Source organism: Podarcis tiliguerta, assembly GCF_965153285.1.
Source record: "Podarcis tiliguerta genome assembly, chromosome: 1".
Classification (NCBI taxonomy): Eukaryota; Metazoa; Chordata; class Lepidosauria; order Squamata; family Lacertidae; genus Podarcis; species Podarcis tiliguerta.
In genome coordinates, this window is record NC_139534.1 from 31,345,825 (window position 1) to 31,372,860 (window position 27,036).

The window sequence follows — 27,036 nt, forward strand, 5'->3', positions numbered from 1 at the left end:
GGGATCAGCATCACACTCTTCAATTATATTTCTTCCCATGTTCCAGAGCTAAGTTATAGCATTAAAAAGCCTCCCCAGATATACAGGATGCAGGTGTGCCTTTAGTTTATTGCTGGTTTTATTTTTTAAAAAGCTTTGTTTTTATTAATAACTTTATTGTTTTATTCTTTTTGCAAACCACTTTGCTTTTTTGGTTTTTACAATCAAGCAGTATATAAATTTTATGAAAATGAATCAATAGCTGAAACAAAGCCTAAAATCAAGTTCAGCAACCATTTTGTCTCCGAAACACCACTAGAATCACACAAGTAGAATGTTTACCATCATGCCTAGCCCCACTGTTTCAGAACAGCTCAAAAACCTTGCTTTGCCTGGCATTCCGCTGTTCGCCTGGCATTCCCTATAATAAGCTGTGTGTGGTCACACCCATAGCTTATCATCTATGCAGAAGCATCTCTTTAATGCTTCATCATGTTACAGGCTTCACCTTAGGTCAGCTTGATCTAGACTGAGGCAACTGCACTTAGCAATGGCTTCTGATGACTAAAAAGAGAGAGAATAAATAGGGTTCAGGCTGATATACCCACTGTCACCCACCTATCCCATCAAGACCATGCAGAGCTTGTCTGAGGCCTGTGGCATGAATATTGTTAGAATAAAGTTATAAACTCAACAGCGTAAGTCCAACAGGCCCCTGGCAGAGGCCCCTGGCAAGGCCCCCTGCCCAGCTTAGCCTTTGAGGCCCGGAGCAAGTGTACCCTGCTGCCTCATGGGCCTGCACACCATGACTTTTGGCAACAAGTGCATTCCAGCCCAGCATTCACCACCATAACATAACATAGGTTATGCATGTTGACCTCTATTTTTGCATTACCATCAAAGTACTCAAGTTGCTGGGCAAGCACAATCAGACCTTTTAAACTTCTTTTGTTTCTTCTCTTCTTTTTCTGTTTTTAAAGTGCTTTGCATTTCTTTGTTTCCCTTTGCTTCTTTGTTGCATTTCCCTGGTCATTCATTTTTTTGCTTTGTTTTCCCACTCCTCAGTAACTTGGGGGCGGGGGGTGAGTGCAATTTAATATGAAGCATGTCCAAAACAGGGTTCTTAACGCTTGCCACAGGAAAGGCTCAGAGGTAGAGCATCTACCGGTACTTTGCTTGCAGAAAATCCCAGGTTCAATCCCCGACATCTCCAGGTATGAATGGGATGTCCCCTATCTGAAACTCAGGAGAGTCACTGCCAGACAATGTGGAAAATACTGGGATAGATCAACAAATTATCTGACTTTGTATAATACAGCTTCCTATATTCCTAAAGCTCCCCACCTCCCAAAAAGAATTCCTCTGTGCTACCTCGATCAGCTGCCATGACTATTACAAATATGTTCACCCCTTTCCTCAGCCTCCCTGGGCCCTGAACTAAGAGGTACAAAGAGCACATGGCAGCCTTTTGAACACATAAATAACGTTGTCAGATCTGGCCTGCATGCTGTTCTGAACAATAGCTATGCCCCTACAGATGGCGTAAGGGAAGGTCCAATAGACACAGGGACCTGAGAGTGAATATTAATGTGTGTGAGCACATCTGTGAAAACAGAGATGAAGGAACCCCCTAGCATTGCACTGCACTCAGAGATGTTGATGGAGTAGCCTGGGGATAGTCATAGAATGCACATCTGCATAAACTGCCCAAGTGTAACATCCAATATTCAAAGGTTCATAACTTTAGAAAACTTAACAGATGCTCAAGCATTTTCCCACCTCAATGATGTATTTGTTTTTTCTATGCACTAACTTTCCTCCAACTGTTTCCTATGTTGGAGAATAGGGAACAGGGTGCAGAAGAGATCATTTGTCTTTAATACAAGAGGAAGGAGCCGTTATGGCACTCCCTTCTTATGTCTAATATATCAGAAAAAAATATCCCCAAATTTCTAGACAGCATGATAAGTTTGGGATGTGGAATGCCAACCATGTAAAGTCAGAACATTTTACTGCTACAAAAAATGGAGTTAAAGTTGAATTTATTGCCCTATGATACACTAGAGGGCACTCCTCCAAACACACTAATATATATTTATTCATTTGCATGTAGATCTCCTAGCAGTTGTGTTACCTTTTGTTATCTCTTTGGGAAACCCATCATATTAAATAAATGTATGTTGATATAGACAAGAGTTAGTAATGTTTAACAGACTGTCAGTTGTATTATAACCTGGCAAGCATTATAGCCAGAGGTGGTGAACCTGCTGCCTCCCAGATATGGTTGGACTCCAGCTGATCAGCCACAGGTGGCGGTAGGAGGGTTATAGTCCACTAACACCTGGTGAGCTTGAGGTTCCCCAACCCACCTTAGAAAATAATTAAAGGCAGCACCAAACATGTCCAGTGGAAATTACCGGTACCTGTTAACTAGAAAACATATGGCAGGTTATTTATCCAGGATTCCTGTCAGATTCCATTGGTACTTGAATTATTTCCAGTCTGTCAAACTATATTTTGGCCAACCTACGAATGGCAGCTATACCTCAACTTCATCCCCGTTCCATTTAAATGAGCTATGTATGCATGAAAAAGTTAGGATATTAGAATTTTCCATGATTTCATATTGTTTCATATAGATGGAGCAATATATTGGAGCAATATATTGGTCTGCTGTTCCTCCAGCAGACACTGGGCAGGAAGTGGAAGCATATCCCAAGCAGTATTAAAACACATATTAGATACATAGAATTCCATCCATCCACTGCCACTGTGCCGGTTGGCTTGCCCAAGTATGAGTGGAGGGTATTTAGGCCCATGATATCGGTAGTGATGAGTTACATAGCTTCTTCTGTATAGCCAAGCAACCCTCTGTGCCTTAGCTGTTAACTGTTATTCAAGGATGCATTGAGCATATCCTATCGTTCTTCCCATAACTCTTTAGAAGCAGCAAATAGTAACAACATCGCATCTCCCCATACCCAATCTCTTCCTAGGTCTTTTCCTTTCCACTTTTATTTGATATTTGGATTATCTCTCCCCCCCCCCCCCTTCTTGATACAACAGTCTTCCAGGCATATAGAACAAGGCTTATCAGTTTCACCTTAGACAGAAGATGTGAAACTGATAAAGCATCACAGCAAGGTATCTTTCCTCTGGCCTGTTTCTTACTCCATGGAGATTTGATATGGTATTTTATGAGATGAAGACAGGAACACAAAGGAGCAAAAATGCAGCTCATGTATACTCTGTGGAATTGTGCAGATAAAGCCTTAGAAAAATTATTGCATTGTAAGTGGTATGTACTAGTCACAATCCAATGCAGAGGGTGAAATCCAGTGAAATCCATTCTCAGAACAGCTTTTGATCAAGTGGAAGCATCTGCAGACATTAGAGAAGGGGAACTGGTTTTCCCTGATTTTCCCTGCAACTCTTTCCACACAGTTCTGGATGGTCCTCCAGCCCTCTGGAGCAGTTTTTAAGTGGCTGTTGTTTTATGCTATGTATAAAGTATATTGGTGCTTAAAACACACTTTAAAAAAACTCTTTGTGCCATACATTGTTATCTGTATGCACCAATACATACAGCAGCAGAAAGTGCGAAATAAGAGAAAATCTCATCCCCTTCTCTTACAATAACAGATACATCTGCTGGACCAAAAGCCATTCCACAAGCAGAACAGCAGTGGTGGGTTTCACCCAGAGTCAAGCAAACTTATATCAATGTATTTCAATACAATATGTATGTTAACATTAGACCATGAAATTAGCACTTTTAGCTGCTTAACCTCAGGGACCTAAAAGATGCCCCTCTCTGCAGCACAGATATTATAGTAAATCATTAGTCCACAAAAGAATATTCTGAAACGTAGCAATTGCAGAGGGTACTGAAAACATCATGACAGTCATTTATGTATTCATAAAATGATCTCATGTCTGAACCTTTTCTATGCAAACAAAAGTACAAAAATCACATTTGTCTTCCATAGAAACTGACTCAGATGTCTAATATTCTTTCTTGAACATAAATAAAAGGAGAACTCATTATATTTTATCTATGTTGGCTATTCAGACATTTATTTCCTATTAATCAGGCTGAACATTAACTCTAGTTGACTGACTCTTTTTATAACAGACAGAATGTTGTTAAGTAGGAATGATTCAGCAGCTATGTTGACGTAGGAAATCAGTCTAAGAAGCAAGACAGCATAACCCAGACTGCCTTCTAGTGCTGACGGCATTCAAAATGCCTGCAACCTGGCAGTCCATGAATTTGGCACATGGTGCCAGATCACTGAAGTGCCTAAGTAATGAAATTTTGCTGATGTGTGTGTAGCAAAAAAAAACAAAAAACAAAAAAAAAACCTTCCACAAGAGGTATTTCCATTTTTACTTTGCAAAAGTAATGAGTATCTTGGCATCAACAGCTTCAAAATTTGGGGGCAATGTGAGCTGCTCTGTCAGGTCTTGCCAGTCGCACTATGGGAATTCAACAGGATTACTGGTATGTAATATATGACCTGGTATGTAATATATTTCATCAGGTGTACACATCAGGTGTACATTTTGGTGGGCATGGCTTGGCCAAAATAGCCTCATGGTCCAAATGGAAAGGCCTGGTGGGACTTATTAGCAGGGGGAGCTCTCCACCCCTGCTTTATGGCTACTAGCAACCACAGCCAGCCACCCCGAGACATCCAGGCATGCCCTCTACCACTGCAGCACCACCCAAGAATTTCAAGTGTATTCTGGAGTGAAAGTTCAGGATGCTGGAAAACCAGCCAAATGAACAGTCAACAGCATGTGCAATAGTGTCTGTTGCCCCACCCCTCTGTAAATGACACAGAAATGATTGATATCTTTCTTTGAGGGTGAAAAAGAAATAATTTATTATTTATACCCCACCCATCTGCCTGTGCTTTCCCAGGCACTCTGGGCGGCTTCCAACAAAATATTAAAATACTGTAATACATCAAACATTAAAAGCTTCCCTAAACAGGGCTGCCTTCAGATGTCTTCTAAAAGTCTGGTAGTTGTTCTCTTTGACATCTGGTGGGAGGGCGTCAAACTTCTACTACCGAGAAGGCCCTCTGCCTGGTTCCCTGTAACTTGGCTTCTCACAGTGAGGGAACTGCCAGAAGGCCCTCGCCACTGGACCTCAATGTCCGGGTAGAATGATGGGGGTGGAGATGCTCCTTCAGATATACTGGACCGAAGTTACTATAAAATCCAAAGTCATTATCCTTATTTGTGTGTATAAATTAGCAGGCTTAGTGATCATTATAAAGGCATATATCTTGAGACAGAAGCCTGGCCACAAAAATGCAACCATGTACTGTAAGTCAGTCAAGACTTCAAGTTCTTTATTCAGATTGTTATCATTTTGGTGATTAAGCCTATTATTGCTTTAAAAACAAATGAACACCAAAAACAGAATTATCTTCAGACTTGCAGAAAGTTCCAATGATAAAATTCCTGATCTCTTTTACATAGGAAACAGGTGGATAAATGCTTTAGCTTTTTGTGCCTTGCTGAGTCAGAAACCTGGGAAAGAATTAATCGGTCAAAGGTTTTTGTTCTTGAAGAAACTGCAGCTGTTGTGGGGTGTAACTGTTCACCCACATAGTGGTTTGGGCTGAATTGCTTTCCATTGACTGAACTGGAAGTGCACTAGACCAGAACATCAGGTGCCAGAAATGATCAAATTAAAATATTTCATACTTATGGCACTGACCCATCTTTTGAGCTCCTCTCTCCTTCCATTCCCACCCACCAGCCTCTACCCCATGCCATGCTTTGCATGTCTCCACTTTATCCCTTATGAATTCCGCAAAGTCAATTAGTACAATATTGGTGTCACAGAGGAATTCACTTAAAAAGCTTCTCTGTGCCAGGGACAATAGGCAGCATTCCATATGGCATCTACCCAGGCCAGATCAGGAGGGTGGGGGTGGTAAAAGAGGGGCACATGCTGCAGGCAGCAGATCCTCCAAGTGTCCCTATTTTCCAGGGACAGTCATGGATTTACAGAAGCCATCCCAGTTTCTGATTTGATCCCGGAGTGTTTTCCTTAGGGCGTCCCTATTTTCATTGGAGAAATACTGGAGGGTATGGTGGCAGCAGGTGAGGGGTGGCAGCAAACAGCAAACTACCTCCTCCCTTTTTCATACCTGTATCAATGCATAAGTGAGTCCTTTTGAAATGGGCTTCTTTAGAGGGTTTGTACTCTGCTCAGGGGTTGGGGAGGAAAGGAACAGCTAGCTAGGACAGGAAGGTGCGCAGGGAGGAGCAGAGTTGCCAAAGAGAGCAGCAGCAGAAAAAAATATCAGCCAGCAAGATGACACAGATATTTATGGAAATCCCCAACTTGTGATTCCCAGCAACTAGTATACTGATGCATACCACCGTCAACAGTGGAGATAGAATACAGTGGTCACTGAAGGTCTTAAACTCCCTGAATTTATCCAATTCTCTTTTGAAAGCCACATGGAAGCTTTTCCAGAGGCTTCCACCGGGCACCCTGAACATGCAAACAATACACCTATTATAGCCACTTTCCTGCTACCACACTGGATACTTCCGCTCTGTTTACAGGTAGGTAGCCATGTTGGCCTGCCGTAGTCAAAACAAAATAAACAAATTCCTTCCAGTAGCACCGTGGAGACCAACTAGGTTTGTTATTGGTATGAGCTTCCGTGTGCATGTACAGTGGTGCCTCGCAAGACGAAATTAATTCGTTCTGCGAGTTTTTTCGTCTTGTGAATTTTTTCGTCTTGCGAAGCACCACTGTGCATTGACAGTTTCCCATAGGAATGCATTGACGGTTTTTTTAAAAAGGCGCAAGACATTTTCGTCTTGCGAAGCAAGCCCATAGGGAAATTCGTCTTGCGAAGCAACTCAGAAAACGAAAAACTCTTTCGTCTTACGAGTTTTTCGTCTTGCGAGGCATTCGTCTTGCAAGGTACCACTGTATCTGAAGAAGTGTGCATGCACATGAAAGCTCATACCAATAACAAACTTAGTTGGTCTCTAAGGTGCTACTGGAAGGATTTTTTTTATTTTGCTCTGCTCTGTGTTTGTGTACTTGCTGCAGCTCTCATTTTTGGGAGCAGTGAACTACTACTCTGTCAGCTACTTTTCAGCAGCTGACCAGTATTTCCCATCGAGTCTTATATCACTCCCTCCTGCCTCAGAGAGAAATAATCTGTTGTGCACTTTTTCTTATAACAACCAGCTTTCAACTTTTTTTTAGTGCAGCTAATTCTCAACAATTGAGAAAAGACAGCAGCCAAAAAGGGGGCAGCCAAATAGCATTATTTTAAGTACCAAACAATGCAAAACACAACGTTGTTACATTCTGGTATGGCAAAGGCCCTTTTTGTCAAGCTATTAATTTGTACTTGATCTCTGGGCAAGCAGGGGAAGGCAGCTATTAAGGCAAGAATGATTTCAGCTACCTGAGGAATTTTTTTAAAGACAACAATAAACGAAACCTAGGAAATCCCCTGGCTAGACCTACCAGCTTTAGGAATGTTCGTCACATTGCCTGGAGCACACAAAGTAGCACGAAGAACATGCCAGACAAAGATAATATTGTCTGTGCTTTCCACTGCATTAAGAGATGTGTCATAAACACCCAGGTGACCTACCTAGCCATGTGCTTGAGCATATCTGTCCAAAGAGCAAACCAAAAAACTTTAAAAACAGCAACATTTTGCTTCATACAAGAGGAAAAGATATTAATATGCTGCTGTTTATAACTGGAAGTTTTACAAAGCAAAGAAACCAGCACTTGCAGTGGTGGAGTAGCTGAAAATGAAATAAGAGGTTGAAAAGAAAATTTCTTCATGATAGACAACCCCAGCATGTAATGCTTTGCTGTGGTCCTGATTATATATATATATATATATATATGCAGGTTTTGGTGTCCTCGGGTGTCTTCCCGTGTAAAAGTTGGGGTGTCTAGGCGACGTTTCGACGAGGTCTCACTCGTCATCTTCAGGCTGGTGCTTTCGGCTTCTTGTTACTGGAACAGAGCAGGATCTTAGTGTTTGAGTTCCTATAAATACTGTTGAGGAGGTGTGGTGTATAGCCTCCAATGTTCTGGGCAGAGAGGAGGTTCCCAGGCTAGTGTGCCTTTTCTTCTTTTGTTCCTTAATTACTTGAGGGATATCTTGAGTGATTTCTTGAGTGATTTCCTGAATCCCACTTAGGTGGGTCATTAGGTGTGGATTAGTTGCTAAAGCCTTCGTGTCAGATGGTGTCTGTAATTTATCTGTGGAGAGGATCTGGGTTTGGGTCTGGTGTGGTTGATTGGTGATGGCGTTCTGTGTGCCTCTGGATCTGGTGTCAGATTTTGTGGGGAGGGCTAATTTCCAGATGTCTGGCAAGCGGGATGTGTCGTCACGCTTGTTCATGTTGTGAGGGTGTTTCTCTATCTCGATGGCTTCCATGATTATTCTCTTTTACCCTGCAAAGTCTGCCCAGCCACGTACATTGGACAAACAAACAGACGAATAAATGCACGTATCGCAGAACACAAGAATGCCGTCAAAAAAGAAGAAAAAACTTCCTCTCTTTTCCAACACATGAAAGAAACAGGACACGAAATTAATTTTGCAGATTCCAAATTGCTCTTTAACATGGAACATCACCACAAGAGAATAATCATGGAAGCCATCGAGATAGAGAAACACCCTCACAACATGAACAAGCGTGACGACACATCCCGCTTGCCAGACATCTGGAAATTAGCCCTCCCCACAAAATCTGACACCAGATCCAGAGGCACACAGAACGCCATCACCAATCAACCACACCAGACCCAAACCCAGACCCTCTCCACAGATAAATTACAGACACCATCCAGTAGCCAAACCAGGGTGGCACCTCCGGATGCTGCACCCCCCTGCAATCCCTACACAGATCTGGCTGGCACAGGCCACAAAACCACAGCTCGCCCCTATACACGAAGCCAAGCCAGAGCACAACCAAGTGCAGTACAGCCATCTTCTCAGAAAAACTCTTCACAAAGTTCAAGAGTTCAAGACACGAAGGCTTTAGCAACTAATCCACACCTAATGACCCACCTAAGTGGGATTCAGGAAATCACTCAAGAAATCACTCAAGATATCCCTCAAGTAATTAAGGAACAAAGAAGAAAAGGCACACTAGCCTGGGAACCTCCTCTCTGCCCAGAACATTGGAGGCTATACACCACACCTCCTCAACAGTATTTATAGGAACTCAAACACTAAGATCCTGCTCTGTTCCAGTAACAAGAAGCCGAAAGCACCAGCCTGAAGATGACGAGTGAGACCTCGTCGAAACGTCGCCTAGACACCCCAACTTTTACACGGGAAGACACCCGAGGACACCAAAACCTGCATTCCTGTACCCGTGAAAATCTACGAAAGCAAATATATATATATATATATATATATATATATATATATATGAGAGAGAGAATAAATAACTTCACTGACAGCACATCAAGGACTTTCTTTTTAAAACTGGGACTTGCAAAAACAGAGAATCAGTCTTGGTGAGTTATAGTATTATTGTCACCCTACATGAATGTGGTTACCAGTGCTGATTCCTGATCATTGATACCAGTTTGGACATCACCCTTGAAGAAAATAGTCCTTTTCAGATGCTATAGGGATGTGCTACAGGACGCAATAGCCATCGTTTGGCACTGTGGGGACAAGAAGACCCAAAGGGAATTGGTCCTCTTCCTACCTCCCTTCACATATTGTGATCCAAGAGTCAGCAGAAGCCTGCGCAAGGCCTTCGACTTGTGCATTGGGGCTTCCTCCCTCTCCTGCCCACATATGACCTCTTCACACACACCCAAAATGTGGCCCTGAGTGGTTCAGGAAACGCCCCCCCCCCCCAGGACAATGCATGGGGGTTGAGGGGGGTTGTAATATACAGTTACTGATTGTCATGAATTGACAGCACAACAGGGAGGAGAAAGGGGATCCCATTGAGGGGTGTAGCTGGGACTGGGACACACTGAGGCAAGGTGGGGATGGGGAAGGAGGTGTAGGAAGGACTCGTGATGTGATATGTTAATTTGTGTCTGTACAGAAATTCAGCACTCATGCTATCTATCTAACCAAATAATCAAGGCTCAAGAACTAATTTCTCCCTTCACCCCATTATTTTAGTCACTGTGCAAACCTAAAGAGTCTATCCTGACATTTACACATTGTATAATGAAGATAATATATTATTTCTTAAACCCTTTCCAATTTTTAGGATTCTTTCACTAACAAAAAATTAAAAATGAAAGCCCGCAGGAGAGAGTTTATTTGTACCCTTCTTTGTTTTAGAATTGGATTCACCATTCTTGTCTCCATTACTTCCTTTAGCAATGTTTGAAAAGCCATTCCAAGGTCGTGAAGTCTTAGTCAAGCATAATGTATAAAAGGTGCTTGAACATCACAATATTGTGTAAGTCATGTCTGTAAAATCCAAAGTTTGAATTTCTAAAACTTCAAAGGCCACAGTGTAATATTTTTGCCTGCCAAATAGTTATGTTACCAGGAGATGGCAGCACTTTATATATAAACACAACCTGTATATCAAGCTGTTTTCTAAAACAACATAAGAAGGACTCTTCTCTGCCGTTCATCCAGCAGTGCTCCAGTGTCCCAGGTGTCCAGGATGGAGCAGTGTGTTGGGTGGCCAAAAGAAACAGTGCATCAGATCACTGGAAAAGACTAGAGCAACTATACAAGGGCAAACTCCCCAAGCTCTACACCAGGAGCGAGGAACTTTTTATTTAATCTAGCCTTGCTGGCCACCTGTCAATCACCTGGCATCACAATGACATCAGCAGAAAAGGGGGGGGGGGAAACAATGACATCAGCAGATAGGGCACTTTGATGTTCCAAAATTAACTGATGTACTGTGGAGCCAAAACCTGGTTTTTGCAGGCATCAGTTGCATGAGGAATTTAACCATGGAGAACTCACTAGCACAGCTGATCTAGTAGACTTTTGTTCTACTCTCCATCAGCACTTTAAGACTCCTGATTGCGCATCTCTCCCTGCTCCACACGTATGACCACGTATGACCATCAGGTGTGGGGCAGGCATACATGGCTTGACAGAAATGGCCTTGTGGGCCAAATCTGGCCTGAAAGCCTGAGATTCACCACCCATACCCTAAACTGCTGCTAAATATGAGTCTTTCTACCACTTGGAGAAGTTATACTGTCGGCAAATCCTTTTCTTTTACTGTAAGCCCATGCATGGCAATTTAATCTCCTCATTTTTCTGTGAAACAGTTCTTGTACGAAAACCTGCCATTTACCACAATAGAGTAAATCCTTTAAAAATCTATCATTTATGTGGTAGTTACTGAGATTTCTGTATGATGACTGTTTCACACATGCAAATATATGTGAAATATAATTTTTATTTTATTAGAGTTGAAAGGCAGGATATAAATATTTTAAAATACATGATTCAATTGCTTAAGTTCTTTACTAGCTTGAAATTCATATACTGTAATTCTTAGGTGTATGTACACATTAAGAAAATAATAATAATACAATAGAAAGAAACACTGGAACACAGTATTCTCACAGGCAGGAGAGTCATTTTCCTCTCTACCCTTTATGAGTGAGCCCCATGCCTTTCATATGTGGGCACAAATGGCCCCAGAAGGATTAGGTGGAACTAACAGCACCCACAGGTCAGTGAAGTACTCCTTAGGACTGCACATGACAAGCACATGTCTGCCTGTGGTTTAGTGAGTCTACACTTTGCGCTGGCAGGTTTGCTATACGCTGATAACATTCAATAATTCCTCCCCTCTTTGTCTTTACCAAGCCTTGTAATCTCCTGTCCAGTGATCTAGCTACCCCACAACTCATGCACTAATATGTGCTACTTGATTAAATCTGAATCCAACCATAAGTGCTGGTGGCTTTCAGCTCTTGTCATGCTTAAGGAGTGTTGCTGAATGATGAACTTCAAGGAGCTACTTCCTAGTCCTGAAATCCTGTGAATTACATTGCCACTCTAGGGAGGCTTACTCAATAAGACTTATTTCTGAGTAAGCATGTATCTTATTACACTGCGCATCATATGATACATACATTCAAACAGTCATTATTTTCGCATCCCTGACCCTGGTCACCCACTGCCCTGTTTCTCCTTATTTGTGCAATCGAAGAATGTCATATTCACATTTTAGGGCAAGTTGTCAGGAGTTGACATTATCCTCAGTATAAGCTACCTCCCATCTAGAGAACTCAACTGGGATCTGGGAAGAGAATAACTGGCAGGTAATGGATGCCTCTCGCCTCTTTTAATGTATTTATTTATTTATTTATTCTCACAGGCTCTATCTAGCTCCCTTCCTCCCAAAGGAGCTCAAGATGATATACAACATAGTTCATTAACAAACATCAACAACACTTCCATGCTGACCCACAAACACCCACATACAGTTCTTTGCTCTCCTATGGTTGCTCCTCTTTATTGTTGAGGGTGCATAGTAGTGTGTATGGGGTAAAGGGAAGTAAATTGGTACATGCTTCTGATTTGGATTGGGGCACTATGACTTCCTTTTCTTCAGAACTGATGTGGACAGATTAAGCATGCATATAACATAAAATGTAAGTAGTGCACAGCCTGTCATTCCACACACCATAGCTTCTGAGGAATATTTTTGAACTGTCAATAACCTGCTGCAGAACAGTTTTACACACACACACACACACACACACACACACACACAACACCCTAATATATTATTTCTCTAAGCAAAATAGCAAATGCCCTTCTGACTTTTAAATCAGTAGAAGACAAGCTGCCACTTCCTGCCAAGGTCGTGGGTTTGATCGCCATGCAGGCCACCTGCATATACCTGCATTGCAGAGGGTTCAACTTCAACTACAGAAACCTCTGGGTCCAACTCTATGATTCCATGATTTTGAAGCCATTGTACCGTGACTCATATATGTAAACTAAAAACGCTCTTCAGTTTGCTTGCTTACTTTCTTGCCCCCCCCCGCCCCCTGCTTCTTTCCCCTTATGATTACTCGGCTTGTGTTTACCGAGGGTGAGGACGTGATTCTTCAATCTGAATATGGCATGTCACTGCACCTTGCTACAAGCAGCCTAGGGAAACATTTGAGAGACGTTGTGAGTCACATTTCCTCCAACAGTCATCTTTAGGACTTGTGGAGTAAACTCCCTTGCATATAAAGCTATTAACTCTTGAAATCAAAACTATGTTGGTAACTGGACGGGGGCAGAGTTCAGAGGGAGCTGCAACTGGGGTCAACCTTAAGGGTGGGTGACTCCGTCAATGTGAGTTTCTCGTTTTTCCAGTCTTCCACATTTCCACGTCAGTTTGTGATTTTATTTTTAGTCCTTATGGAAATTCAGCAACATTTTTGTTCACCATTTCCACATATAGGCATGTTTTATCCTATTTTGGTACCCATTAGTTGGCTGGGAACCTGCACTTCAAAATTCAGAGAGATGCCAATTTTGAAGGATGTATGTATTTCAGTTCTCTTATTGTTTTGGATTGTGCAAATTAGATAAGTTTGCCTTTCACTTGTAAATGAATCAGATTTCTCTCTTCTCCCGAGTCAGCACCCAGTTGTCTGTGGTGGGTCTGTATTATAGCCAGCCTAAGACTCTTTGCTGCCTGAGGAGGAGTAAATAGCACTCCATCTCCTCCAGTCAAGGCACAGAGCACCCGAGCCTAGCCAAGTCTGAACCAGTAAATTCCACATGCATCGCTCCATCACTCTGGCAGCCCAAAGACAACAATAATATATTAAATAACTAACTATATTCTGCCCTTTCATGACATCCAGCTCAGGGCTGCCTTAGGTAGGCTTAGCTCTGTACCACAACAGAAAAGTTGCCTCTGCACATAATATATTCAGCTATTCAAAAATTAGCCACTTATTTACCTTCCTGGCCTGAAAGCTTTGCTGTTGTTTTTTAACAGACTCTTTCTTTCTTTCTTTCTTTCTTTCTTTCTTTCTTTCTTTCTTTCTTTCTTTCCTGGTCAGATGTCATTCCCATTTGCATGTCTGGCTATTTTCTTTTGCCAGTGAAGAGCGATGTGAAATTTGTCCCCTTTTCTGCTCCATTTCTTCTCTTCTATACTCCCTGCCACTTCCTCTCAGGGAATCAAAAGAACCCATAGTATTCGCAACAGTGGAATGTATTTATTTATTCATTTGATTATTTAGCCATTTTTGAACTGTCCCTTCACCAAAAACGTTCACAGGGCACTTAATTTTTTTAAAAAGCAAGAAAGTAATTGTAAAGATATAGCCCACATTTAAGAAAAATATTGAAGCAAGTCTCATAATGACCGCTCCCCGCTTAAAACGGGGGGCGCCCTTTGCGTGGACACGCACAGCCCCTAAATCTGGAGCGGCTCCAACAGCATAGGCTTGGCTTTGCCTTCCCTCAGGTGGGATACCTGGAGGTCTCCGCCTACCTCAGTCAGTTGTCCAATCCCACCTGGGGGAAGCGTTGCCAAGGAGACAAGGCCAGGTAGGGGAGGGATTACCTGCCCACACAATAGAGGGAGGATCTTACCTGGGAATCCTCACTTGGCTCCAGAGCTTCTCCCACCCTACCCACCCTCAGTTAATGTCTTATTTTGCAGGTTAACTTTCCTTCACAGGTTTTGCAGGTTAACTTTTCTTGACAGGTATGCGGCCACTGCTACGTTAAGGTCGCTGTTAAAGGGCCGGAAAGGAATTTCCCTGCATTGGCAGGTTTCGCCTTTCCCGTAGCAAAACGTCACAACTTTGGCGGTATCAGGCCTTGGGCGGAATCCTTTAGTCCATCTTCCTCTTTGCGGCGGCAATACCAGGGTTCCCCGTTAAAGGGGTTTCTGAAGGGAGGCTTTGACCGTACACCGAAAGGTCGTCATTGCTCTCCCCTGCGGTGGCGGCGTAACGGGGGTGGCTATCTCTGCTTGAACATATGTTCTCCAGAGCCGGCCCACCCCCCCACACACACACTGGATAACCCTGATGCTCCCTAGGTCCCCGGCTGGGGACTGGGGAGGGAGAACGCCCAATGCCTGAGCCAAGGTCTTCCCACATTTGAAGTTTAATAAAGTTGTGGCCAATTTAATCCCATAGCACGTTGTCTTGAGTCGTTATTCCACATGACAGGGGGGACTGCTCGGGATCTGGGGACTCCGCCTGTCCACGCAAATTACACAAATGGCATAATTAAAAATACGGTGGCCAAGTAGATGCCTGAGGAAAAACCACAAGCATGACTTGAGTACAAGAGCACTCTCCCCTCCTGTGGTTTCCAGCAAATGGTATTCAGAAACATTACTGCCTCCAACTGTCGAGGCAGAACATAGCCATCATGACTAGTAGCCTTCAAAAGCTCTCTCCTCCATGAATTTGTCTAATCCTCCTTTAACTCCATCTAGGTATATGGCCACCACTGTTTCCTGTGAGTACAAATTCCATTGTTAAACAATGTGCTTCACGATGGAGAACTTTCCTTTATCTGTCTGGAATCTTCTGATATTCAGCTTCATTGGATGCCCATGAGTTCTAGTGTTGGGAGGGAGGGGGTTTCTCTATCCACTTTCTCCATGCCATGAATAATTTTAATTGCAAATTGGTTTGTTTGTTTTTTATGGTAAAGTGCATTGCGAGTCATAAGTCGGCTATAAATATAGCCAATGATGAAAGCATGAGTGAATGAATGCTTAGCAGGAGTACCATAGAAAGGAAATGGCTTGCAGTGAAAGGGGTTTTCCTCCCAAATGATCCACTGAGTGTCCTGACTCCTACTCATGCCTAATCAGATAAATTTAGGCTCTTAATGCAGGGAAGAGTAGTTATCCTCTGAAGGGCATAGCTCTCCCCATTCAGGTAACAGGTGAGTCAAGGCCTCTAGCCTGGGAAAGGGGACATAAATCGCATTGTAATAAAGCAGCTGATTGGAGCTTAATGTTGGGGGAGTGAGCTAAAATAGCAGGGATATTGTTTCAGATGTCAATTGGGGATGAGACAAAGGTTTTCAGGAAGTTGTGCTTCAGCAAAATCTAAAATCCTGCTCTTTGATTCGTTCAGGGGTGTATTTAAAGTGTGTGAGAGTGAAAGAGAGCACATTTTTGTTTCATATAGTCGGCGCTTTTTTTCTAAAAAAAAATGTTTAGGGGTACCCCCATTTTCTTACTCATATTGAAATACTGCCCCTCAATGAGGCCAAACTTAAATTCACAAAATGTTTAGGGGTATGCGTACCCCCAGGGGAAAAGCACTGCATATAGTTATCGTGAGATGTTAAGCAATTAGACTTGTGCTTTTGATGTGCTTAGCACACCAAACAGGCCCCAAAATCCCCATAATGTGAGGAATATGCTAGTCTGCCACACACAAAAATATCTTGTGTGGCCCAATAGTACTGCTCCCACAGAAGGTGCCTTGCCCTCTCCTCACCAGTGTATCTGCACAACGTACTGCTCAGGCTTTGCTCATCTGTTTGGGAGTAATTCCATCTCTCTGCCAAGTATGATGGGAGCATACGTAGCTCTTCTGAGGCATTACCTCACCTCAAAAGAGACTGTCTGCTGTGCATCTTCTAATTAACAAGGACAACCAGAATACCGGCATGCAGAAACAGAAAAGGGTAGTCTCCTTTGAGGCAGGGCTGGCTCAACCATTAGATGCAATGTTGCGCTTGACTCAGGCAGCAGATGCTGTGGGGAGGGGCAGTGGCAAGGTGTTGGAGGACACAGCTGTGTGTGCCCCACAACTTGCCTTGCTTACCCCTAAACTAGCCTGCTGACCTCAGTTGCAGCAGAAGACACTGGCAGTGTATTAAAGTAAGATTTAAATGCCAGTTCAGTCAGCTTCTGAACACAGTATGTAGGGGTGTCATCCTGTCCTTTGCCTCAGGCAGCAAAATGTCTTGGGCCAGATAATTATTACAAGGAGGCACTCTAAATGTGAATGTTTGCAGCTGTAAGAGTAAAGTGTGCCCTAGGTTTCCCATTTCTATTTTCTGTTTCAGAAAACAGTGCCCCTCGGTTATCAGAAAAGTGGGGAGATTTTATTTATTTATAAAAAAATATTTGTATACCACTATTTCACAGAAAAATATAAAAGCGGTTTACAATATTGCATAAAATCATACTGTAAAAACCACATGAAAAAATGAAATCAGAATTGAAATCAAACATCAGTTAAGTATTGTGGAAAGATGTGTTCTTAATTCCTGCATAGACTTGGCAGAATAAAAAATGTTTTCGTAATAATATTAATAATAACAATTTATTATTTATACACCGCCCATCTGGCTGGGTTTCCACAGCCACTCTGGTTGGCTCCCAACAGAATATTAAAAACACGATAAAACATCAAACATTAATGCAGGTGTTTAGAGGTTGAAATAGAAGGCGCTTGCTGAATCTCTCTTAGCAGAGTATTCCACAATACTGGGCCAATGACACTAAAGGCTTGGTTTCTTGTTGTCAAATGAGCCTCTCAAACAGGGGCAACCCTGTGATAACCCTAGGAATGGCATGGAAATTCAGAGATTCTAAATGCATAGCGACTGCTGCGGTCAAATGAACAGAAGGTCTAAACTATAAATGCAGAGAACCCTCCATTTGGTTGGCTATAGCTTTATCCAAAGCAGAAAAGAGTAGATGCTCTGCCACAGCTCTAGCAACAGACACACAACACATGCTGTGTGGTTTATTGGAAAGCTTTTTTTAAAGCGTGAAAAATTGGAGACAGTAAGACGCTCCTTTGCTAGGAACTGCCACTCCTCTCTGTGGGTTGGATTACAAGATTGATTGAAACTATTTTGCAAACAGTATGCCACATATATTCAGCAATGATGCAAATGTTGCCCCCAAGTGATACTTTCAATTAATGCGTTACATGGAATGTCAGGAGGGATAAAGTTTTATCAGTTGTCAAAAATTAAATGGAGATTTCCTGATAAATAATAGTTATCCCAACAACGTGAAACTTGACATTTCTTGCTGCTTCCCTAAGTCAGAAGGGCATTGTACTAGGAGAAGCAGTACGTGAGAGTGGGGCAGGGGACATCAGTGAGCTTATTGTATAAGCAAGACAGCAAAACTGAACTCAAAAGATCATTTCAAATTCATCCTTATATGCACAAAATACGTTTTTTTTGTCCAGGCCAAAATTGTGCAGTCAATTTCCAGATAAAAATCCACCAATCAACCACATGATCTTGGCCTATGCACGTAGGATGCTATGCATATAGGTCTCTTCAGAGATCTATGGACAGCAGAGATAAGTCTAGTGCACCTGCTCCATGCACAGGGCCAAATTAGGCCTTTGCAGTATTGCATAACCCAGCCCTTTCATGACTTAATCTGCATAAATTGAATGCACTGAGAGATGACTAAAATGGAATCTACTTATTCACTCTTACATTTGACCAAAGGTCTGTAAATGGTTCACATGGAAGGTCCTTTCACAGGTCAAGTAGAAGGTATGATTCCTCTCTTTCTCAGGGACACTGACAGAGGGCTATACTTATACCAGGCCCCAGACTTTTTTTTAAGCTTTCATTTAAATAAATAAATAAAAGTCAATTGAACATTTCTAACAAAAGTTAGAAAGCAAATTGTGGAGGCAATTCTAAAGCTTCAGCATGTGACAGGCAGCACCATAGCTAAGGACACTTAATCACTGTTTTTAAGCAATCAGAGGAAGAAATGCTGACTATCTCTCCTGGGGAGGGCTTCCAGTTCAGCATGGGGATGGGAAAAGGAGAAACTTGTTGTTGCTGTTAGCATGACACTGGACAGACTGGATTATGTTAGTTTAAGTACTTTCTTTCATGTCCACATTGTTTCATTCATTCCCAAAGTATGCTTTCTTTACAGAATAAAATGGGTGGCGGGACGCGGGTGGCGCTGTGGGTAAAACCTCAGCGCCTAGGGCTTGCCGATCACATGGTCAGTGGTTCGAATCCCCACAGCGGGGTGATCTCCCGTCTTTCGGTCCCAGCTCCTGCCCACCTAGCAGTTCGAAAGCACCCCTAAGTGCAAGTAGATAAATAGGTACCGCTTTATAGCGGGAAGGTAAATGGCATTCCGTGTGCTGCGCTGGTGCTGGCTCGCCAGAGCAGCTTCGTCACGCTGGCCACGTGACCCGGAAGTGTCTCCGGACAGCACTGGCCCCCGGCCTCTTAAGTGAGATGGGCGCACAACCCTAGAGTCGGATACGACTGGCCCGTACGGGCAGGGTACCTTTCATGTCCACATTGTTTCATTCATTCCCAAAGTATGCTTTCTTTACAGAATAAAACAGGTGGGGGGGACACATGTTGGCTAGGTGGGCTGCCCCAACTACCTGTCAGAATCCATGCAAAACATTCTTTGAAGCAGCATCCCCTATCCTTTAAACATTGCTTGAGCAATGTTAAAAGGAGCGGTTGCTGCTTCAAAGAGCACTTTTGCAAAGAGCTTTAAGACAGCTCCCATGTTCCCATCTGGGCCTTCTCAATGCTTGAAAAACCTTTAAAGGGGAGGCTGTTTCAAAGAGTGATTTGCAAAGGGCTTTAATAGAGCATCCCTCCTCTGTCTGTGATTACAAAGGTCTGAGATTCCCACAACATCAATAGTAAAATATTTTTAAAAGCAATTTGTGAACAGCTAATACATTCTATGAACAGTGATCTCAGTGACTCAGAAACAGTGTCTTTCAGCCATCAAATGCCTGGGTAAATAGTAAGGTTTTTAAATTATGCATGAAAGTCAATAATGAGAGGCAGCTGCACCTCACTAGGGAAGGCATTCCACAAACAGGGAACAGCCACTGAAAAGGCCCTGTCATGAGCCAATACCTACCATGCAGCCCAGAGTGGCCTCACCACCACCAAGGCGTCACCTGCCGATCAAAGGCTGTGAGATAGTTGATACTGGTGAGCGTGCACACAAAATGGCACAAGAGTTGATTTCCCATGCTGCTTGTGTGACTATGTAAATCTCATAAATATGTGAGAGGAGTCTTTCCCAGCCAAAAAAGGTCTGTCTCAGCCATGCAGAGAGAAACCTCCACACACACAAAATCCCACTGAGGTAAAATAGCTCCTATGCTGCTCGATGTCCCTGACATCAAGGGCCTTAGCCAGCCAACATTTTAGTAAGCTTAGTGATTATATTTCAAAATGTATTCCAGCAAGCTGACATTCAGATGTGTCTCATAATAGCTTTTACTTTTTAGCCACACACATTTGCTTTTGCTCTTTTTATCCTTCTAGTGCAAAGTTCAAATTTCTCTGCAAATTTAATCACAACTTCCAACATTGCTGGTTAGGATTACACAGTGGTGACATATACTTTTTTCCATTTTCAGAACTGGTTTTACAAGGTTCATATCCAACAAGGAAGTTGAGGAAAAAATGGGATTTATACATCTCCACTCCAGGTATTTTACCCAAATTATTCTGCCATTCAGTTAACAAAGGGAACATCTTTGAAAAACGATATTGGGCCTGTATATCAACTCTAAAGGCACTATATTCCAACATTCATGGGTTCCTAATGAGCTCTGTAAAGCTAAGTCTGTGGATTAAAAACAGCAACCAGGAACTCAGGACTGTACCTGTATGAATTCCCCCACCTTCTTCTGACTATATACCTGTCTTCCTTATAAGGGAAACAAGGAAGTAAGATAAAGAATTCCATAACCATGCTGATAGCCCTTAGGCACAGCTTGCAGTTCACCTATCCAGGTGGCACACTGTATTGTTGCCTTGTTTATGTTAATGTAGTGTTCTGGTAACTGAGAATATTTCTTCTAAAACCTGCCTGGACTGAAGTTCTCAATCGTCAAGTTCTCATAAAGTTTCTGCACTGGGCTCATTACGCTGGACATAATTAATTTTGATATGTTTTGTATGTGCAGCCAGATCTGAAAGCGAATGGGGATTGAATTGCTTTGCCTTTTTTTCCTATTCCTGCAAAGAATTAACTATGTACAAGGTAAGGCTCACAGGTGATGTATTAACTTTTGGGGAAATGTTCTATCCTGCTCTTTTAAAAACTTTTTTTAAACGAGTATACTAGTCCTGTTATGCATGCAGCTGTATCTTTCCACTTGACTATCGTCTAGCTGTTTTGAACGGAGTTTCGTTCCTGTTACCGAGGCTATGTATGGAATGTAATCCTAAGGACTGCTTAATTTTACAAATGAATAGTGTAATAATCTACACTGCATCTGTGATTCTGTTATGTTTTATAGAACCTAATACATTTTGAACTTACAGAACAAATAAATATCCAGAAAAGTAGCAGCAGTAGAAAATGTCTGGTGCACAAAGAGCTGATGGATCCAGCTGAATCAGGAATGATAGAAATCAAGTACATGAAACACAATGACTGATTCATACAAAAAAATTTTATTTTTATTTTTTTTACAAATCTTTCTTTTCACCAGTTGTCACCTTCTGAAAAGCTGGATATTCATTTCAGTCAAGGCTATGCTTCAACGTAATTTTGTTTCATAATGACTTCAGTTTCACGGCACTTTTTGGTCACCGTTTTGAATATCGAAAGACATTCAGTTCAAAGGGTGGGAAGGGTACACTGGCAGGCTGTGCTTGGTGAAGTTGGAACAATACCCAGAACATTTTGTTACCTGCAATAATTATGCTGTGTTCTGATCTATTATATTTCCTTGATTTTTATATGCAGGGAATTGTAATCCAGGGAGTGCAGTGAATTGTAAAGAGTGTTTGCTTTCTGGACCGCATTGTGGATGGTGCTTTCAAGAGGTAAAGTGAATTATCTGAAATATTTTAAAGAAACACCAGTACTTGAAGTTGGTATGAAAAGAGTCTGTCCAACTCTCCGCTCTGATTCTAATCCTGCCCTGAGGGAAGAAATTCAGAAGCTGAATCAAAAGATTTATTTCAGAACCTAAGGGCTTGAGCACACCCAGTAAAATATTTGACTTCTTTTTAAGTAGCTGGTCCCCAGCCCTAAACCCTAATCTACCACACAAACTAGGTTGTTTACATTCCCCTCCATTTCAAAAAATAGTCTGATGTGTGGCATGGAGAGCTGCTGCTTGAGAAACACAAATCCAAAGCATTTATTAGATTTCTAGCAAAAAGAGGCCTTGTGTATTAATGGCATAGAAAAGTATTTTCCTAAGGATTGCTCAGTGTATACATTTTCTGAGATTTTTCAGAATTTGAAAGTTTTTGGCAAAAAGGAAATATGGTGACAGAAACAGAGAGATGGATAAATGACATGAAGCAAAGGCCCATTGGTAAGAAGATATAACACAAATCTATCTGGAAGGGGAAGGGAACTATGTTTCAGAAACTACCTAAAGAAAAAATGTGTACATCTAATAAGGGCAATCCATGGGCAGAAACAGGATTGACCCGAAACTCTTCGTTGACAGACAGGGGGCAAATGCCCCCTTAAGGCAAGGTGCTTAGTACTCATGGCTAGCCAAGTCATTTTGGTGCTTAAAGAAAAAACCCCAGAAAGTCCACTCCACCTTGCTCCTGGCAGTAAATTATTATTATTATTATTATTATTATTATTATTATTTAATTGAAAGAAAATGGTTGACCTTTCATGACCCTCCTCACTATGCCTATTGATAGGGCCGGTCAAGGCAGAAAATATGTTTTGAATTTGTTCTTGGAGCGAAAATTTTCACACACTGCAACAACTACATGAAAAGATCTATTGAGTGGCCCCTCTAGACTCTTAATGTACAGTCTGCATGTTTTCAAATGCCTGTCCACAGTTAAGAGAACTTGAACCTCAGTCATGGACCAGCCACAGCTAAGAATTTTACAGTGTAATCCAATATGTATCAGCTCAAAAGTATATCCCGTTGAGTTCAGTGGAGTTTACTGCTTGGCAAATGGATATAGGATTATAACCTTAAAGTGCTGTCTACTTTGATGGGGAGATTTGGCCATGTGGTTAACATTCAGGCCTCAAAATCAAAAGGAACTGAATGTGCTTAACGTTGACTGAATTGCACTCCTCCTTTTCTTTGGAAGCAAAAGCTGAGTTTGTGAGGAATGCAAATATTGTGCCACATATCGAGTTCTATGCGAAATTGTACATGCTCAGAATTGCAGAAAATTAGTACCTTTGGCCTTGAATGGCAGTTTCTAAGTAACTGCATCAGGCATTATTTTCACAACATATACAGTACTTAGAGAAAACAGTCTGTGAAACTATTTCTTCTTTCAGAAGTTTCCAATGAAGAAATTATGTTCTACTGTGCATCAATGTTCCATTGTTTGGATTTTCTTGGAATATCCCAAACCTTTATATTTTTGTTTGTTCCTGAAAGTGAACTAAAATATTCGCTTTCAGAATACTCCTTTTGTAGGGGATGGGATTCTGAGAAAGAACTAGAAACCTCATTGATTAAGCAAAGAGAGGGGAGAAGCAGCCTATCAGTTCTTCAGTTCCTCGGTTTCTTCTATACAGCATTTCAAACTTTTAAAAGTGCCAGTGTTTTTTTAAAATAATCTGTACAACTATGCGTAAGCAAATGCTACAGGTACATGTGCATAAAATGCATATATTAGCATTTAAGCATACACAAATGCTGAATTTTCATGAAAATGCTTTTTAAAAGCAGATAATTGCAAATTGTTGTGGACGGGTACAGAACTGAATTTAAGATTGGGGAAATGAAAACTGAGGGAAACCAGAATTAACAGGTTCATCCATCTCTAATCCAACTAGACCAATGCTTTTCCCCCTCACAAAATGCATGTAAATTGTTAATGGTCTTGGCAGACCACTTAATTATTTTTCTGCTTGTTGTAGTTCACTGTGTTAGATGCTATTCAATTTTCAAGTATATCTCTTTTATTTATTATACTGGAATTTATTGGATTACATTTTGCATTTCATAGAACTTGAATTGTCATGAAATATAAAAAGCAATAAAAATGTAAAAAAAAAAAAAGCCTGCTTGCTTTGGAAAAACATTGGAATCAGTCCAGTCAAGCGCAGATTCAGCGATGTTTGTAAAGGAGCCCCCCTAGATTCATCAAAGCTTTCCCAGGCACAACACAAGTGTAGGCAATGGAAGTCTCATCTGAAACCTTTGCTTTGTGTTGAATATCAAGCTTGAGGAATAGTTGTGTGAATAGCTGGTGACTTTTAGTTAATCCCCCAAAAGACACTAAACTATTGTTTCTGTTTGCATTTTTTTTCTGAGCATGTCCTTTGCCTTTTCTTTTTCTTTTTCTTTCTTTCCCCTACCTCTTTTTTGTCTACAATCACCAGCACAGACTGTTGGCTAAAAATACTGAGTCTAAGCATCCTTAAAATATGGGCTGACGTGGTAATGCATCTTTCTTTTTTTGAAAAGTCAGCAGATTCAGAGTGTTTTTCTGGAGATGATCATATGCTGTTGTCTCTAAGCATTTCATAGCAGTAGGTGATTTTTATATATACTGCTTTGGCTGTGAAAGCTTGGTTGCCAAATTAAAAATAAGCCAACATCCCCTTTGAATATATTAATAAACTAAGTTTGGTTTTCATGGAAATATGAGGAATAGCAATCTTTCGAGAAATTATGTTGAAGACGGAAGCACTGAAAAGTCTGTATTGATACTGTTATGGTATATTCTCAGGGAGGACTGCAAAGGCAGATCTTATATTTGTAGATTTAAAATAGCCATGCTCTATTATTTATTCAGTTGCCCTATCTGAAATTGCATGACTTGAGGGGGCAAATGTGCTTAAGACAGTTTTGGTTTTTTAATGGTTGACAGATATATGGCAATCAAAGAGACTTGTCCAATCCAGAACTTTCACATGATCCATTTGGGCAGTGGAACAAAAATGGCCCACTCAGAAGCCCTCTTTGTAAGTTACTTGAATAAAGAGGAAAAGTGAATAAAGAGGGGCTGTGGGCTGCACTTTTGACCCACCCACTATGCCACATGATTCCCCAGCCCAGCCACCACCATACATGTGTTAGAATAGCTATCTGAGGCAGGCAAACCTTCAGGCCGTTGGCTCAAGATCCATGGAAACCTTTGCACAAAGGGGTAAAAGTGCAAAGGCATCCCTGTCATAGATGCCCATGCTAACACATGGATGGCAGGGGTGAGACTTGGTGGGGAGGGTGAGTCTTACATCAGGGAACTGGGTCAGATGTGCAGCCCCACAACCCCACTGTACATGCTTTTCATTTTCACATCAGCAACTAGAAGAATAAAAGCTAATGGAAGTTTAGAGATGGTAGTCTCTAGAAGCACCATCACCTCATCTAACATTAACACAGGAATGGCTCTATTTGCACTTAGCACACTCTGTTGTTGTTGTTGTTGTTGTTGTTGTTGTTGTTGTTGTTGTTGTTGTTATTTCTGAATTTTGAAACACATACAATTTACTTTAAAAATTACAAGGATAAAAATATATTACAAAAAACGTATTCCTCCTTCTTTAGAATGATTCCTGAGAATATACCCCCACTCACCCTTCCCAACACGGAAGAGGTTATATCAGAATTGTTTTTTCCCCAGTGACTTTTCTAGAAAAGGCCTGTAAGTGGACTGCTGGGTCACACTAATGCTTGCTATCAGATCCTTCAAAAAATCCTAAACTGGTGACATAATTGGACAAACTATTTTTTGAAATGATTGCATGCTTATCATTTCAGATCTATTTCCAGCTTACTTAAATTATTATATGTCATGCGATATTTCACAAAAAAGGAAACCATAATATATGAAAGTTATTAATTTTGTCAAATTATCTTTTTCTAATTATCACATCTTTTTTACCTCCTAATTTAGCCACAAGCTGTATTTATCCATTTTGAGATAGAGGGCATATAAGACACTTCCCAATTACCCAAAATCTCGCTGTTAATAAGAAACAACAAATAGTCAACAATGTTATCCAATGTTATCCAATTGATTTCATTTGTTTCCCTTAGATCACCCAATAGAATTATTATTGAGTCTAATTGTAACTGGTCACTTTGACATTTTGCATGTAACAAAGTAGTTGTTAAAAATATTTTTGTACTAGGATTACCCCATCATACTATGGGTGGCATTTGAAAGGGGAAACAGCTTCTTCTGCCAGCTTCAGTTTATTTGCAAAAGACACCATTGTGTGTCAAGGCTTTATACGACAGCGAAGAAATATATTTTTAAATGATTTCAAAACTTTCCCCTTGGGTAAGCAGCAGCTTTTGAATGCAAGTACCGTACTGGAAAGGCATTTGGAATGCTATACTGGCTCATATTTTCATCTATTCCAAAATGCCTTCTTTAGTTATGATGCCTCAAAATGCACTCAACACACAATGTTTGTTCAATGACCCATCCTTAGTTTTGACTTGCAGTTTCTGGCAATCAGAATTTTTGCATATCTTGAGAACTAGATGCACATCATCATTTTGGGCAGAGACTCCCTGACCACAAATTCTATTCTGTGTAATGTGTATTAAATTATATAGTGCTGGAAATATTGGTGATGGGTGTAATGGAATGTATGACTATGACATTATAAGCAATGACTCTATTGCATTGATTTTTTTTTTCCTGCTTAATGAGTGTGCATCCTCATGGAAGGCTAAACTGCAGGAGAAAGAGACTAATCTATTGAAAAAGTCAGTTATAAGTACACCCCTTTTGCACACAAAAGTTTCAAAGTAAGTCATAATTGCACTGTTCTCCTGCGTATCCCCACTTACAAATAGGGATTTGTGACATAACTTATATAAAAAATATTATGCTATGCCTTCAGTCATTTGCAGAATTGGTATCATATAGTGTTGCATTGCACTCTGTTCTTGCACTCTTTGTTTCTTATAGAATTTTACTGATCCATCCGAAATTCTTAGAAGGTGTGGCACTCCTGAAGAGCTTATTTCAAAAGGATGCCAATTGAATTTCATTGAATTTCCTACTTCTGAAGTGGTAATACACAAAAACAAGCCTCTTAGTGAAGGCCCGCAGGAAAACAACTCAGATGTTACACAGATTTCTCCTCAAAAGCTAACTATCCTACTGCGGCCAGGTAAGT

At 41.2% G+C, this 27,036-nt stretch overlaps 1 protein-coding gene across 8 annotated transcripts in view; it reads left to right on the forward strand.

The window, feature by feature from the left end:
* ITGB6 (integrin subunit beta 6) overlaps positions 1–27,036 on the forward strand; it is a 71,014-nt gene that overhangs the window by 9,846 nt on the left and 34,132 nt on the right. For 5 of the 8 annotated variants that reach the window (XM_083408129.1, XM_083408127.1, XM_083408130.1 and 2 more), the window contains exons 3-6: positions 20,354–20,425; positions 20,906–20,982; positions 21,694–21,773; positions 26,826–27,030. In XM_083408129.1, the coding sequence (XP_083264255.1) occupies positions 20,922–20,982; positions 21,694–21,773; positions 26,826–27,030 (346 nt within the window). In that variant the 5' untranslated portion in view covers positions 20,354–20,425; positions 20,906–20,921. Of the gene's footprint in view, positions 1–20,353; positions 20,426–20,665; positions 20,983–21,693; positions 21,774–26,825; positions 27,031–27,036 lie in introns of those variants that run through there. The other 3 variants (XM_083408131.1, XM_083408132.1, XM_083408126.1) reach the window with 2 other exon arrangements.